At 23.2% G+C, this 14,273-nt stretch overlaps 3 protein-coding genes across 3 annotated transcripts; 1 reads left to right on the top strand and 2 right to left on the bottom strand. All coding sequences in view use genetic code 6, as the record gives it.

The window, feature by feature from the left end:
• Nucleotides 1-513: 513 nt before the first annotated feature.
• On the top strand, nucleotides 514-3,666 carry TTHERM_00410230 (hypothetical protein; the record flags this gene model as incomplete). Its single annotated transcript, XM_001020816.2, has 8 exons — nucleotides 514-721; nucleotides 846-1,292; nucleotides 1,363-1,707; nucleotides 1,958-2,355; nucleotides 2,410-2,555; nucleotides 2,610-2,711; nucleotides 2,772-3,356; nucleotides 3,414-3,666. The coding sequence occupies exons 1-8, from the start codon at nucleotides 679-681 to the stop codon at nucleotides 3,664-3,666; spliced, it is 2,319 nt and encodes a 772-aa protein (XP_001020816.1). The 5' UTR covers nucleotides 514-678.
• A 685-nt stretch (nucleotides 3,667-4,351) lies between these two features.
• TTHERM_00410220 (cyclic nucleotide-binding domain protein) lies at nucleotides 4,352-9,287 on the bottom strand (the record flags this gene model as incomplete). The annotated part of the gene is made up of 14 exons (XM_001020815.2): nucleotides 4,352-4,522; nucleotides 4,805-5,254; nucleotides 5,308-5,703; nucleotides 5,747-6,254; nucleotides 6,342-6,538; nucleotides 6,597-6,886; nucleotides 6,942-7,172; nucleotides 7,232-7,808; nucleotides 7,862-8,249; nucleotides 8,333-8,458; nucleotides 8,525-8,609; nucleotides 8,667-8,715; nucleotides 8,771-8,932; nucleotides 9,033-9,287. The coding sequence occupies 14 exons, from the start codon at nucleotides 9,285-9,287 to the stop codon at nucleotides 4,352-4,354; spliced, it is 3,885 nt and encodes a 1,294-aa protein (XP_001020815.2).
• A 1,373-nt stretch (nucleotides 9,288-10,660) lies between these two features.
• Nucleotides 10,661-14,101, bottom strand: TTHERM_00410210 (BNR/Asp-box protein; the record flags this gene model as incomplete). Its single annotated transcript, XM_001020814.3, has 10 exons — nucleotides 10,661-11,215; nucleotides 11,272-11,439; nucleotides 11,491-11,858; nucleotides 11,987-12,257; nucleotides 12,307-12,525; nucleotides 12,709-13,103; nucleotides 13,165-13,229; nucleotides 13,292-13,431; nucleotides 13,531-13,701; nucleotides 13,772-14,101. The coding sequence occupies 10 exons, from the start codon at nucleotides 14,099-14,101 to the stop codon at nucleotides 10,661-10,663; spliced, it is 2,682 nt and encodes an 893-aa protein (XP_001020814.3).
• Nucleotides 14,102-14,273: the final 172 nt, after the last annotated feature.

Raw genomic sequence — 14,273 nt, 5'->3', positions numbered from 1 at the left:
TATTATTAATTTATTTAAGCTATCAAAAAAGACAATCTTTTTTTACTTGTTAAAATGAAAATAGTTAGACAAAATATTACTAAATTTAAGATAGATAAATAGGATAATTGATTGATTGATTAAAAAATGATAGAAATTAATTAAAATTTTGTATGACTCTTGCAATTTCTTATTATATTATTTAAGAAAAATAAGATTTGGTGGATTATATAAATAACGAACAGAAGAGTTCTCTATATATTAGTCAATCTATTTAATTAGTTAATTAATAATTTATGCTTTTCATAATTTTTCTACATATCAAATACATTTATAAATTAACTAATTAATTTATTATCTATTAGCCATTAGTAACAAACAATAAATAAATAAATAAAAATTTCAAATTTTTTAATGGGAAAATAGGTTGTTCAATATTGATTGTTTGTAAATATGTGTTAAATAGTAATGAATAAAAGAGGTTGTCAAGAAATCTATCTTATAGTTTTAAATTTTTTGAAAAATATAAATTGAACAAAGTTAAAAAATACAAATCAATTAATTAATAATAATAATTAAATTAAAGAAAAAAAGATAGATAATTGGGTAGATTTCTTTGTTAAAAAACTAGATTATAGCATTAGTTTAAAATATTATATCCAACAGCTTATTTTTTTAAAATAAATTCAAATACTGAAAATGACAACTCCAAAAGCTAAGACAAATAGCCTTTTATATGCAAGTAAAGAATTAAATTCAAATTAAATAAGTTCTTTAAGTTATAATTTGCTAAATATTTTATTTTTTTTATGTGATTTTCATTTGAAGAAGAAAGTAACTTTTTTTGAAATCCTAACAATTAATAGAGTTGATAAACAAGAAAAGAAATTAGTCAGCAGTAGATATTGAAAAAGATTTGAATTTGATGGAATAATAGCAGCAAGCATTATAAAATAGCTAAAATTAACAGTAAATTTTGAAGTTAAATAATGAAAACTAGTCCAACAATTGCTCATTCGATTAAAATAAAAGCATAGGCTATTTTTCCAAACAAAGCGATGCCTATTATGGAAATATGGATAAGAAAAGTTAAGATAATTTGGACTATATAAATTCGTTAATGAATAGTCTTAAGTAAAAAGAAATTCGTAATAATTAGAAGAAAATAGCTATGCATAATAGAACTAAAAGCAGTATGGGGTAATATTCTTCAACTCCATCTCAATAAAATCAAGCAAAGCAGTCTTCATAAAATGATTTGAATATGTCAACAAATACCCTCAGACACACAGATGCAGCTAATAGTCATTAAAGTGAGAATTTTTAAATTGGATTTTGTAATAGTTGATAAAGTATAATTTTATTTCTATTAAAATTATATAGCTTCTTTTGAGCTTTAATCAAAGACACACAGAAACAGTAATTTAAGCAGCAATAAATTAGACTCAAAAGAAGAAAATCAAAACCAACCTTCTTCCTAGAATTAAATTTAACAGAAATCTCTTTCTCATCGCAGTTTAAATGAAACATTGCCTATATTTAGTAAATAAAAATAATCTGAAAAGAGCAGTGATGCTTTATAAAAAAGCGCTCATGATACTAGTTAAAGTGATTGTTAGAAGGTTTAAGGATAGCATAATAATCTCAGCTTTAAAATAGACTCGGGAAGAAATTCTATTTAAAAACAATATTAATAACATCAATAACTCAACTAGTTAAATAACTTAGGTAAAATATTGAGATATAATTAATAAAATTCTTAATTAACTACTTTTTAATATTTTTCAATTCATGAAATTGAGTTAAAATTTAGAATTAACTTAAAATAATTAAAAATGGGTGAAGAAAGTCAAAATAGAAAAAAAAATATTGATTAACTTTAAAAAAAATTAATTTTTAAAATAATTTTAGAGATTGATTTTGATAAAAAATTTGTTTTAATCTTTTAATTAATTAATTATTTTTAATTTTAATTTAGAGAGTTTGTCTGCTCACGAAACAAACCAGTCCACCGGAGTTTCAGTATAAAAAACTGATTAGGCCTAATTTTTGTAGTTTTTAGGAAATTATGTGACCTACTTAAGCTAGCCAGATGAATCACCTTCATACACTTCCTCAAAACCTAGCACCTAGGCTTATCAAAACAATTTCTTTAACAGCTAAAATAGCGGCTTAGGTAGTAACAATAATAGATATCTCTAGAATTCGCAAATTTAAAATATCCAGATATAAAACGAATAACTTATAAAGGAGAACATGATATATAAATAAACATGTGAAAAAATCCTTGGAGAGAAAAAGGAGTTATAATATTAAAAAAATTTACAGTAGCTTGAAATATCAAAATTAATGACTTAAAAAACTGAAGATAAAAATGTAATTAGCAAAAAAATTAAAAAAATAAAATTAAAAATTTTTTATAATTAATAGAAAATTGCACAATTAGAAAATGTGATCAAATAAATGCAATAAAAATACAACGAGGTTGTCTTTAAATTAAAACATACATAAGATAATTTGGCTAAATTAACTATTGATCGTGAAAATGATCATTACACTCTTAAATATGCTTTATAGTAATAAATTATTTTGTATGAATGAAGAAAATTAATTTAATTTAATTTTATTAGGTAATTATAATCTCAGTAATAGAAAAGCAGCGAAATGAGTACTTTTAAATCAAATTCTAAAAATTCTTACTCTTCACAGAACTTTAATTATTCATCTAAAGGGTAATCAAATTGAACAAATTAAATTTATTTTTACAAAACAAAAATATACTAAATAAGTAGGAAGGAGAGTATGAATGAGCTTAAGTTTGATGATTTTGAAAATAATAGCCATTTCTTTAGTGTTCACAATTAAAAATATGGCCAATAATAAAAGATGCTCAAACCTAAATCTCACTTAAATTTCTAAAAAGTGCCTTTGAATATGAATAGATCAAACTTCCAATAAGAAGATATATATGAAGGTGAAGGCATACATAACAATACAGGAATCTTTAATTATTCAAATCCCAATATTGTGGCAGAGGTAAATGAAATTGAAAAATAAAACATGAGTATAAAACCTTAAGTAATAAATCAAAATATAATGAATTTCGGATAAATCTAAGATAATGAATAAGAAATTGAATATGTAACTGATGACAATCTATTCAATGAATAATACGAAGCTGAAAATTAATATTAGCAATATGAAATGCAACACCCATAGATTATTGATAAGCAAAAATTTATTAACTATAATAATCTTACTTAAATGCAGTAAAGTAATAAAAAATACCACTCTCTCCATATGAGGAATCCTTCAAACGATGAAAAGGGAAATATCAGTGAATCTTTTTATTAGAACTATTTATAAAACTAAATGATGTAATTATTTTATTTTATTATGTTTATCATATTTATATTTTTTTACTTAATTTATAGACATGAAATAAACAACAAATCTTAATACCAATAAGGCGAATAAATAATAACTAATCCAAAAATGTAGAAATAAGATATTTAATTTAAGTCTAAAGGAAATATACTTAAAAACAGTAGCATTAGCAATTCGCAATAATCAAGCAAAATAAATTTTAACAGCAGTAATTTAATTATACCTAGTGGAGATTACTATCATGATTTAAGCTAAGCTGAACTACAAAATAATTCTTTATCAATCCATTAATTAGAATGAAAAAATGTAAACATACCAATAAAATATTTTGAAAATCTAAGTGTTTATTTATTTGTTGGCAGATACGATAATCTGATACAAAAGAGATCAATAAATTAAACAAATAATCCAACCAACCAATCAATCAACCAAAGATAATAAATTTCAATTTATAAATAACAACAAACAAACTCATTAAAATTTTCCTTGAAATAAAAATATTTAAATATTAAATTTAAGTAATTATATTAAATTATATAGATTAATTAATATTATATAAAGTGTACAAATAAGAAAATAATAAATTAATTATCATATTAAAGGATAAACCATTTTGAAGTAGTCTATTCTATTTATCATACAAGTAAGTAATTAAGTAAATAATTAAATTACCTACGATAAAGGTAACTTAAAAAAAATAAATATATAAAATACAATTCAATTTAAATTAAATCAACTTATGCATTTTATTAAATTTTATAGTTTATATTGAAAAAATTAGTTTTTGATTCCATTTTTGTATTAATTAAACATAATCTACTTTCTTTTAAATAATAAAAGATTTATCCTTCTCTTATTAACTTTTATTAAGTCCTATAAAATAATTTTAAAGCTTAGAGTAGATATTAATCATTAATTAATTAATTAGTTTATTTATTTGCATTTGCAGTTGGTTTTTTTATTATAAAGAGTATACCTTACTTAATCAAATTAATGATTAAATGTAATCTTCATCTGTTTAATCTTAGAGCATTTTTTCTTCTTTTTCTCTTTATCTTTATTTCTTTAATTTCCTGATTTCTGAATACCTATTTGCTTGATATTCAATATTTTTAATTTACTCTCTATTGAGGCAATTACTTTTCATTACTGCTCTCTATAATTTTAGAATTAAATTAAATTAAATTTATTTTTGGAATTTAAATTATCATTAATACTTCATAAAATTTATTAATTAAAAATAAAATAAGTTAAATTCAAAGTTATTTTTTTTAATAAATATAAAATCAAGTATTATTTTTATTATTTTTTATATAAAATAGCTTTTTAAGATTAAAGAAAATAATATATTTAATGATTTATGCAATATTTAAAGTTATTTTTAGTTAAATTGTAAAACTTTTTGATGATAATAATAAATGCAAACAAAATATTTTACATCTAAGGAATTTATTTGATTAAACTTATCTCTAGGTAAAAAGAGGACTTTTACTTTCTCTGTAACAGCTCTAATTCTTCCAAAATTAGAAAGAGATTTGACTTTGAAAATTAAATTTTCACCAAAGAAATCTCCTGGGGTTAAAATATAGCTCCAACCTTAATCATTTTCTAACTCTACTATTCCTTCTACAATTATATAAAAGCCCTTTATGATTTTTGTTTTCCACATTAATTTTTAAATTTTTTATTTGTTTTTTATACAAAATTTTCTAAATTTAGTCATTTTATATAATGCACTTGTATAAGAAGTCATTTTTTATACAATTCTTTTTAGCAAACCAGCTCCTCTCCTTTGGCTGCATTTCTTCATCTCAATATAATTGAAATTCATTGATTCTAAATAAGTTCCATCATTATAAATTATTTCATTCTACTTAAATTCTTCCATCTTTTTATAAAATATTATTAATAAACTTCTTTATATAATGCATAATTATTTACTGAAACAAGTTCATAACTCAATTTTAACATAGATATTTCAGAGATTCCTTTAAACATAGGGCAATTTCTAAGCAACGAAGTTATCTTTTCTCCTTCTAATGAGTATTGTCCTTTCCACAAATCGAAAAACAAATTTTTATTCATTTTTATATATTCAATAGGAGTTTAGGAAATTAGCCACACATTTGGTTTTTTAGATAAATCATTTTCTAATTGATCGCATCCTATAATATCTCCTTCTGTATAATAAGAGACGATGTCAGGTTTCTCATAATTTTTGCTGTGATCGAAAACTTAGACACACCCTGATATAATGATATAAATCTCATCATCAGGTGGATTGATAAGCTTTTCTTTTTCTAAGAGATTATGCTCTAAGTAAGGTAAAGACTTTTTCTATAAAAAAAATTATATTTAAATTTTAAAATAATAAAATTACTAATAAAGAAACAGCAAATCTCTTAAAAAAAGATAAATTTTGCAATTTTTGTAATAATTCATCTTAATTTATCCATCCCAAACTTTCTTTGTAAAATTTAGTTAGCTTCATTTCAAAGTATTCTCCTTAAAGAATTTGCTAAACAGCACTATGGAAGTTACAAAAAGTTCTAGCTGAATATTTTATTTCCATATCTTGATATTTAGCTATTTTGCTTTTATACTTAAAAGAAAATAAAATCATAAAGTGCATGAGCAAATCAAAATTCTTAGGGCTTGTCTTTTTATAAAAAATTTTATAATCATCCTCAGCTTCTTGAATTCTTTTCAATTGCTTTAAGCATAAAGCTCTTAAATAAATATATCTAGATGGAGGGTCATCTTTTTCTTTAATTTATATTATCAAAGAATTTATGTTATTGTATGACTCATCAAAGACCTTCAATTTATATAAACACAAAGCTATTCCATACTTAATTTATTCTAAATTTTCACCAAATTACTAGGATCTTTTAATTTGTTTTAAAAATATAAAAATTATTTAATTAAATTTCAAAATAGAATAAATGAAAAAATTTCAATTAGCAAATTTTTACATTTTCAACCATTTTAAAGCTGTCTTAAACTTTTTAGTTTTCTCATAGAGAGAGCCCATATTAAAAATAGATTTAAAATGGAGTTTATCTTGTATTAATACTTATTTTAAACATTAAGTAGCTACTTCTGTTTATCCCTTTTCAATTAATTTCCAGCTTTTGTAAAACCAAAACTCTGCATTGGACATTTAATTTACCTAATTAATTAATAAATTTTATTTAATAAAAATATTTTTATTTATCTATTTATGTCACATGTTTTTTTTCAGTGATTGTTAGCTCTTCTAGATGCAAAACAAGATTTGCAAAATCATCATTTGGTTAAAGCAGATTATCCTCACTGCCACCATTTAGAAGATCTTCTACTTACTCTGGTAAATCCGATTATTTTTTTGAAGGAGATGTTCCTTGCATGATGCTCGTAGATGTATTTTCTTTTTTAGTTTAAATTTATTCCATTTTTTTGAAATTTATAGACTCGTTTAGGTTCCCATTAAAGCTAGTCTGAAGATTTGATGTATAGTTATTTGTAAAGCTACTGTTATCTATTTTTTAAAATTTTATTATAAAAAAATCATTTAAGTATTTATAAAGTTTTACTATGCATAGATGTGCTTTTTATTCTTTGCTTTTATTAAAACTTATTTAAATTTGATTAGTTAAAAATAGTTGTTCCTTTATTTTAGTCTTAATTGATGTAGTCTTTAGTTAATTCCTTCAATGTGATTCTCTGTCTCATTTAATTTATTTTATTTTATTTATAAGTTCTTAATGACTAATAGTAGAAGCTAGAATTAGTATTTTAGGAGCTATTGTTCTCAAAAAATTTATCTTTATTTTAATAAATGTTTTATGTTAAAACAGATTGATGAAATTATTTAAAAAATTACTGATATTTATTTTATAATCTTAATTAGTTGATATGGGATTTAAGGAGGATTTTATAGGTGATTCATTTTAAACTTTTATGAAGTTATCCTATAGAAAGAAGTCAAAAAAGTTGTTTTGAGTTTTTTTATGAATTTCTTATTCATCTGTTTAAAGATAAAAGCTTTGCTTGGTCTACTAGGCGTTATAATCTATTTTTTCATTATATTAATTGCCATTTATATTACTAAAGTTATTGAGATGAGTTGCTCTTTTTCCTGATTAGGCCGTACTGGGTTTAGATTAAAGTTTTGTTAATATAAAGAATCTTTTTTATGTAGAACTAGATTAAGCTCTACTCGAAGAATGACTTTATGGACGCTTTTCTTTGGTAACTTACTGAGATGTATTGGTTGGTATATGCTAAAATTATCCTAAATCAGGAGGATTTTAGCAGTATGACATAGCATCATTCACAATTCTATTTAGTTCTTTTCTATTTTACTTTTAAAGATCTTTAAAATAATCGATTGATTATTTTTTCTATTCTCTTGTTAACTCTTCAAGCTATTTTCTTTCATTTTATTTATTAATTAAACCCTATTTTATTAATTTAAATTAAATATTTATCAGCAAATTTTTGATGAAATTACTTCAATAAAGCTCAGTTCCTTTTCTGCTATGGACGTCTCTATGTCTTTTTCATTATTTGATTTTCTTAAGAAATTACTAATATTAAGAGTAAACAGTTTATGAGCTGCTGAGTTTAAAGTGCTATCATAGGATGTAGATCTAAAATTATTTTTTGAATCATTTTATTCAGGTTGTTCATCAGCTTGAGTATTGTTAGTTATATATCTTTTTTTTTAATGAGAGGTTATTGAAATCCTAGGGTTGTACCCACTTTATTAACTATAAGGAGTATTTTTATTTGAAGACTATGTTGGAATGTCATATTTTTAAAGAAATTCATTTGATTGACTGTTGTTTGCTTGAGTAGATTTTATTGTTGAAACTTTAATTTAAGTGCCTGGAATTACTCTAATAAAAAATGTTTAAAAAATAAATATTATAAAAATCTGATTGTAAATTTTAAGAAAATGATTTTTTTTTAAATGCAATACTTTGGTTCTAATTTTTTAGGGTCTATGTTCAAATCTATAACTTTTTCTTTGTTCTGTTGTTTTAGAAAGAATGATTCTAGTATTTTTTTGTTTGCTTTTCTCTTAAACTGCTTTTTTTTCTCTTCCCTTCATATTTTTATATAATATATTATTTATTACTCACAATTCTATCAATAAATTATTATTATTTACAAAGTTTTTCTATCAACAATAGTGCTATCCTCTAATAAACCTCTTAAAAACATTTCTTCTTCATCTTCGCAAACTACTTCAACTTCTAATTAAATTATTTGTATAATAATTAATTTAAAAAATCCAATTAGTAATGCCTTACATGGTATTAAATGAGGGTATCTTTCTTTAAGCTTATCTAAATAATTATACTTTAAAATACGATTTACATTTTTAATAGAAATTATATTTTTAAATGTTACTTACAGGCACGTTAAATTTTTTTTTAGGATCAAGCATTTCAGGAATGCTTCTATTCATATTTTAAGCTATCCAATCATCTAATCCTTCTTCTGTAATATCTGCCCTAGCTACACCTTTTTTTCTTTCTTCTTAACTACAAGGAGGATATTACTCAAATTAATGAGCCTAATTTATAAATTTAGTTTTACTATATATGAAATCAATGGCATTTACTAATATAATTTAATCCTATAAATTTTAATTGGAAATTAAATCTTCGGATTACTATGGCTTGATAATTTTCAACTTTTGGATCTATTTATTTCTTGTTTGTTTCATATTTTCTATCTAAATATAATATATCTATTGGCTCTGAAAATTTTTTGAAAAACTTCCTTTTTTAGACTTCATTAAAGCTGTTTTTCACGCCTACTATATGGTCAGGTGTGTGATTTTTTGTCAATAAGCTGTCTTTTAAAGGAGGCTTCAGAGATGTTTGCCTGTTTGGTTATGAAGCATATTTGCTTTGCAAATTATTCATCTATTTTATATATGTCTTAATTAAAAAATAGTAATCACCTTAATAAAAACCAATTTTGTTTACTATATTATTTTTATTTGTATAGCACACATACATATAGCACTTTACATTAAATCAATCTAATTTTCAACAGAAAATATCTAAGTAATACAAATTAATTAATTAATAATTTGAAATTTTGAATGTTAAATAATGTGATCCCAAATTAAACTATCTTATAAAATTAAGAATAAATAATTTCCAATCATTTTTTTTAATTATTTCCATCCATTCTTTATTTATTTGGAATACTCTTTATTTACAATAAATTATATTGAAACATCTTTCTATTTAGTAATAGTAAGAATACATTAAATTTACTAAATTAAATGAATTTTTATTTTTAAAATATTTTTTATAATAAAAATAGACATTCATAAAAAATATTTATGGCTTTAAATATTTACTTTTGTTGTAATTTTTGGGAAAAAGATTATAGAAGTAAAACTTATAAAGAGAGGTTATATTTTAATTATCTTCAATTAATTCAATCAAAACTGTATCCTTTTTAAAACAAACACTTTTAATTGATTTGATTTAAATCTAAATAAATACCTTTCTCATCTTTTATATTTTATTAATTATTATTAATTTGTTGATATTTAAATAAAATTAAACTAGAATATTAATTGCTAAAGTCAAAAATCTCTAATATAAGAAAGAAAATATTGAAATGAGAATTTAATTTAAAATTAAATGATAATGCCTATGAGTTAATTAATTTGATTAAAGAAAGGTATTTGTTTCTTTGAGTTCATATTTAATCACCAGCACTTAAAATATGTTGATATTTGAATTATTTAAATACTTTCTTAAATATTATTACCGTAATAGTGTTTGAAGTTTAAGAAATAATGTACTTTGGTTATAAAACAATTTTTTTACTATTAATAGAAGGGAGTGACTGTATATTTTTCAGCCGAATTATTTTTTTTAAATATTCGAAATTAAAAAATAAAAAGTTTAAAATCATAAAAATTAAATGACATATCACCACCTGTACCTACATAGTTCGTGATATTTTAATTACAGGATTAGCAATATTTATACATATAAAAATATTAAATGCTTTTTTTAAGATTTTAGTTATTTATAAAATATACTTATAAGATAAACAATTTCAATTTATAATAATATATTTAAATTCAATTAAAATCCTCTTTTAAACTTTAATAATTAACAAAACATTTAGCATAATCTGTTTTGATTGTAGATTTTAAAATAGATTAAATTAAATTATTAAGAAATTTTTTAGAAAACTAAAAAATTAATTTACAAAAAATAAAATATTAAACTTACAAATTAATTAAAATGAAGAAATTTGTTATTTTAATTCAATCGTAATCTTCTTAATAATAGTAATCTTCTTGATCTCTTTACAAGACAGGCTTTTCATCTTCTGGATAATGCATGTCTTATTCTTCTAAATCATAATTTCTTTCTTCAGTTTCTTAAATGCGGACATTTTGAGTATTTTTCTATTAAGTGTATGATGATTATTTATTCTAAGATGATTAGAGTTATTAATATTATTTGCGTTCTTTATTATGTCCTATTTCACCAATGCTTTTTACTACTTATTTGATATTCTCTCTAAATATGAAAGCTAAAGCTAAAGCTGTTAAAATTAATCCAGCATAGAAAATTTATGTAAAAATAACACCCCAGTTTATTGAAGATGATGAATCAGTTTTTCCATTTTAACTATTTGATTACTACTATTACTATTAATATTAGCTAATAATCTCTTTTTATGCTTCTTTGAAGCTTTTATATTAATCTGTTTCTTCTTCAGTTCTAGGCACTGATATTTTTGGAGGACATTCTTTATATTCTGGACTTAAATCAACACCTCCTTAACAAAATACTCCTGGTATTTTTCTATATCCCTATTAAATTAAAGAATCCTTATAACAACGTCTAATAAAAAAATTCTAATTTTTACCTTTGAGACTAAGTAAGACCAACTACAATCTGCAGGAGGTTTAGCAAGATTATCAGGAGAATAATGCTCATTCATTGGAATACATTCTAATTCGTTTTCTTTTCTGTAGAAACCGAAGTCACATTCCCAATCTTCTTATGTGCATGGGCATTCTTCAATAACTGTTTTCTATTATTTATTGTTTTTTAATAAACTTTTTATCCTTAAAAAATTAATTACTTAATCTGTTGTGATAGAATTAAAGCATTTTGCATCAGGCTTTCTTCTAACATATTTAACTTTACGACCGAAAATACATTGTTCACCTTTAAAATTAGTAGGAATCCAGATTTCATAATCACTATTAGGTCTATTAGGATGTTCAGCTCCTACACAACCTCTAATGTGCAAATCTTATAAATCTACAGAAACAATCATAGAAGTTTCTGTTCCATTTCTTCCTTTTCCATAAACAACAAATCTCTGTTCCATATTGCTAGGCTCAGTAATTATTTAATCTATTTCAAATGGTAAAGCACTCAATTTATATTCGCTCCATGTTTTTCCTTCATCCCAACTGTATTTGATGATATTTGTTTTATTGGCAACTTTTAAATGTTAAAATATTAATTATTATTTTTTGTTTACATTTTTTTTTAAAATAATTAAATTTAATGATTTGTTTGCTATTTCTACTTTTTAAATAAATAATTTGTTCGATAAAAAATAAAATTACCAGAAGCAGCTACGATGATACCACCATGATCACCAATTTCAAAAATATGAGGACCCTTAAGAATTTCACGCCATTAGTGACCACCATCGTTTGAAAGATATGTGTTAAGAAGATTGAAGTTGTTTTCAAGATGAGTTCCAATGCTTCCTAATGCAACAATTAAACCAGGAGCGTTAGAGGAAGAATACATCTAAGATTTTTTATAATATGTTCTACCAGCTAAATGCAAACTGCATTCTCCACTGCAAACAACAGTCTTTCCATTCCATCTCTAAGTTAAAAATATAGATTAATTTGGAATATTATGCAATTTTATTTACCTATGAAGGAGCTCTAATTGGATGCCAACTAGAACCGCTGTCAAATGAAATGACTGATTTCCTATAATTAGTTAGTTCTTTGTGCAAATTCTTTTTATCTTTTGTTTATAATTTATTCTTTGCAGTGCTGATATCCATTTTTTTAACTTCGTTTCTTAATTTTTCAACTTTTTCAACATCATATGTATTTGCTATATAAACACCTTCATTGCTTTCTATCTATTTTTATTTTTTGTATATTTTATTAAATTTTGATTTAACCTACAAAAATTTTCTAAAAATTGAAAGAATCTATTTTAAGTCAATCACTATTTATTTCTCAATCTATTACTTTTTTGTCATTATATTTTTTTATATATCTAACAATTAATTAAGCTTATTTTATAAATTATTTTTTTTTACCTTTTCAAAGTCGCAATCTCCGTTTGGAGCTCTAACATTGTAAAGTAAAGCTAAAGTCAAATCATAACCTCTCCAATCAGAAACATAGATATTGCTTTACCACATATTTTGAGTTTCGTGGTGTATGGCAAGGAAAACCATGGCACCATCGCTCTTTAGAATTGTAAACGAAAGTTAATCAGTGTTTTCAAAGGGAAGCTTTAAGCTTTTGGGTTCAACATAGTAATTAAAATCGTCAAACATAGTTGCGATTTTCATATCATAGGTTCTTTTACTGTTTTTAGGCTTAACTGTTAAAAAGAGGAAGTACTCTGCTTAAAAGAAATTATCACCACCTTCTTAAACTGTGTGCATAGTTTTACCGAAGTCTTCAGTGTAAACTACATTACTTTATGCTATTTTTATTTGAATAAAGAAAATTATTGAGAGTTCCATTATAAATTTCAAACGTTTTACATTCTTATTGAACGGCCATTAAAATACCAGGACTGTCAACGTTGTAAAAGTTATTCATTCTATTCCTATTTATATTTAAAGTATAATCTATAAAAATACTCTCTATCAAACAAACAATATTTAGTACCATGAAGCTTCTAAAACTTTAGTAGCTAAGAATGTGAAAGTAACACCCGCATCTTAAGAAACGTAAAGATTTCTCATATTAGATTCACAATCTTCATCAAATCTCTTACATTCTATATTAGTGAAAGCTAATACCCAATTCTATTAAATAAAAAAATAAACTTTAGTCAAAGAAAATCCATTTTAAAAAATCAAATAGATCAATAGCTAAGTAGTTTGTTTGTTTGTTTGTTTGTTTACTTTATTTTTACGGTGAAATCTAAAATCAAACAAACCAGCAGGATGGTTTAACTTTTTCCAAGTCTTACCACATTCCTCAGAAACATAGCTGGTATCCTTGTGTCCCCAAATATAGACTGTTTTACCATCAACAGGAGAAATGGAAACTTCAGTAGAGAAAAATGGCTAATTCTTTTTTTAAAATTTGATATTAAATGGTTAATTCAAAATTAAATAATGCTAATTTAAAATGAGGTTTTACATTTGAACCATAAAAGGATTTAGTGACATGGACCCAACTTTTACCATAGTTTGTACTTTTAAAAACTTAACCTTCATCTGTAAGAACAAATATACGAGTATCGAATGATTCTTCAACTTCTTAATCAACAACAACACGGTCAGTTTCATCGTTATAAATTTCATTTGTACCACACCACTCGAATTCTAAAATACCTCCATCTACTTACTTTTAATAACTTTTTATAGCTTACTAAACCTTATCATCTGCAACATCATCTGCTGCCTAAATAGCAGTCAAGATGAAAATAGCAAATATAATTGCAATTTGCTAATTCCTTTTTATTTTCATTAATCCTTTTAATATGTTTTGTGATTATTTAATTTTTTTATTAATTAATTTTTAACTTTTTTTTTCTCACAAAGATATTTCTTAAATTTCTTTTTGTCAGACTTCCTCTGATTTCCTAACAAAGTAATTCTTACTTTTTTGTTAAAACATTTAAAAAAAAACAAAAATTTTT

This window comes from Tetrahymena thermophila (assembly GCF_000189635.1).
Source record: "Tetrahymena thermophila SB210 genomic scaffold scf_8254555, whole genome shotgun sequence".
Taxonomy (NCBI): domain Eukaryota; phylum Ciliophora; class Oligohymenophorea; order Hymenostomatida; family Tetrahymenidae; genus Tetrahymena; species Tetrahymena thermophila.
Note: the sequence above shows the minus strand (reverse complement) of the source record. Positions and strands in the feature narration are given on the sequence as shown.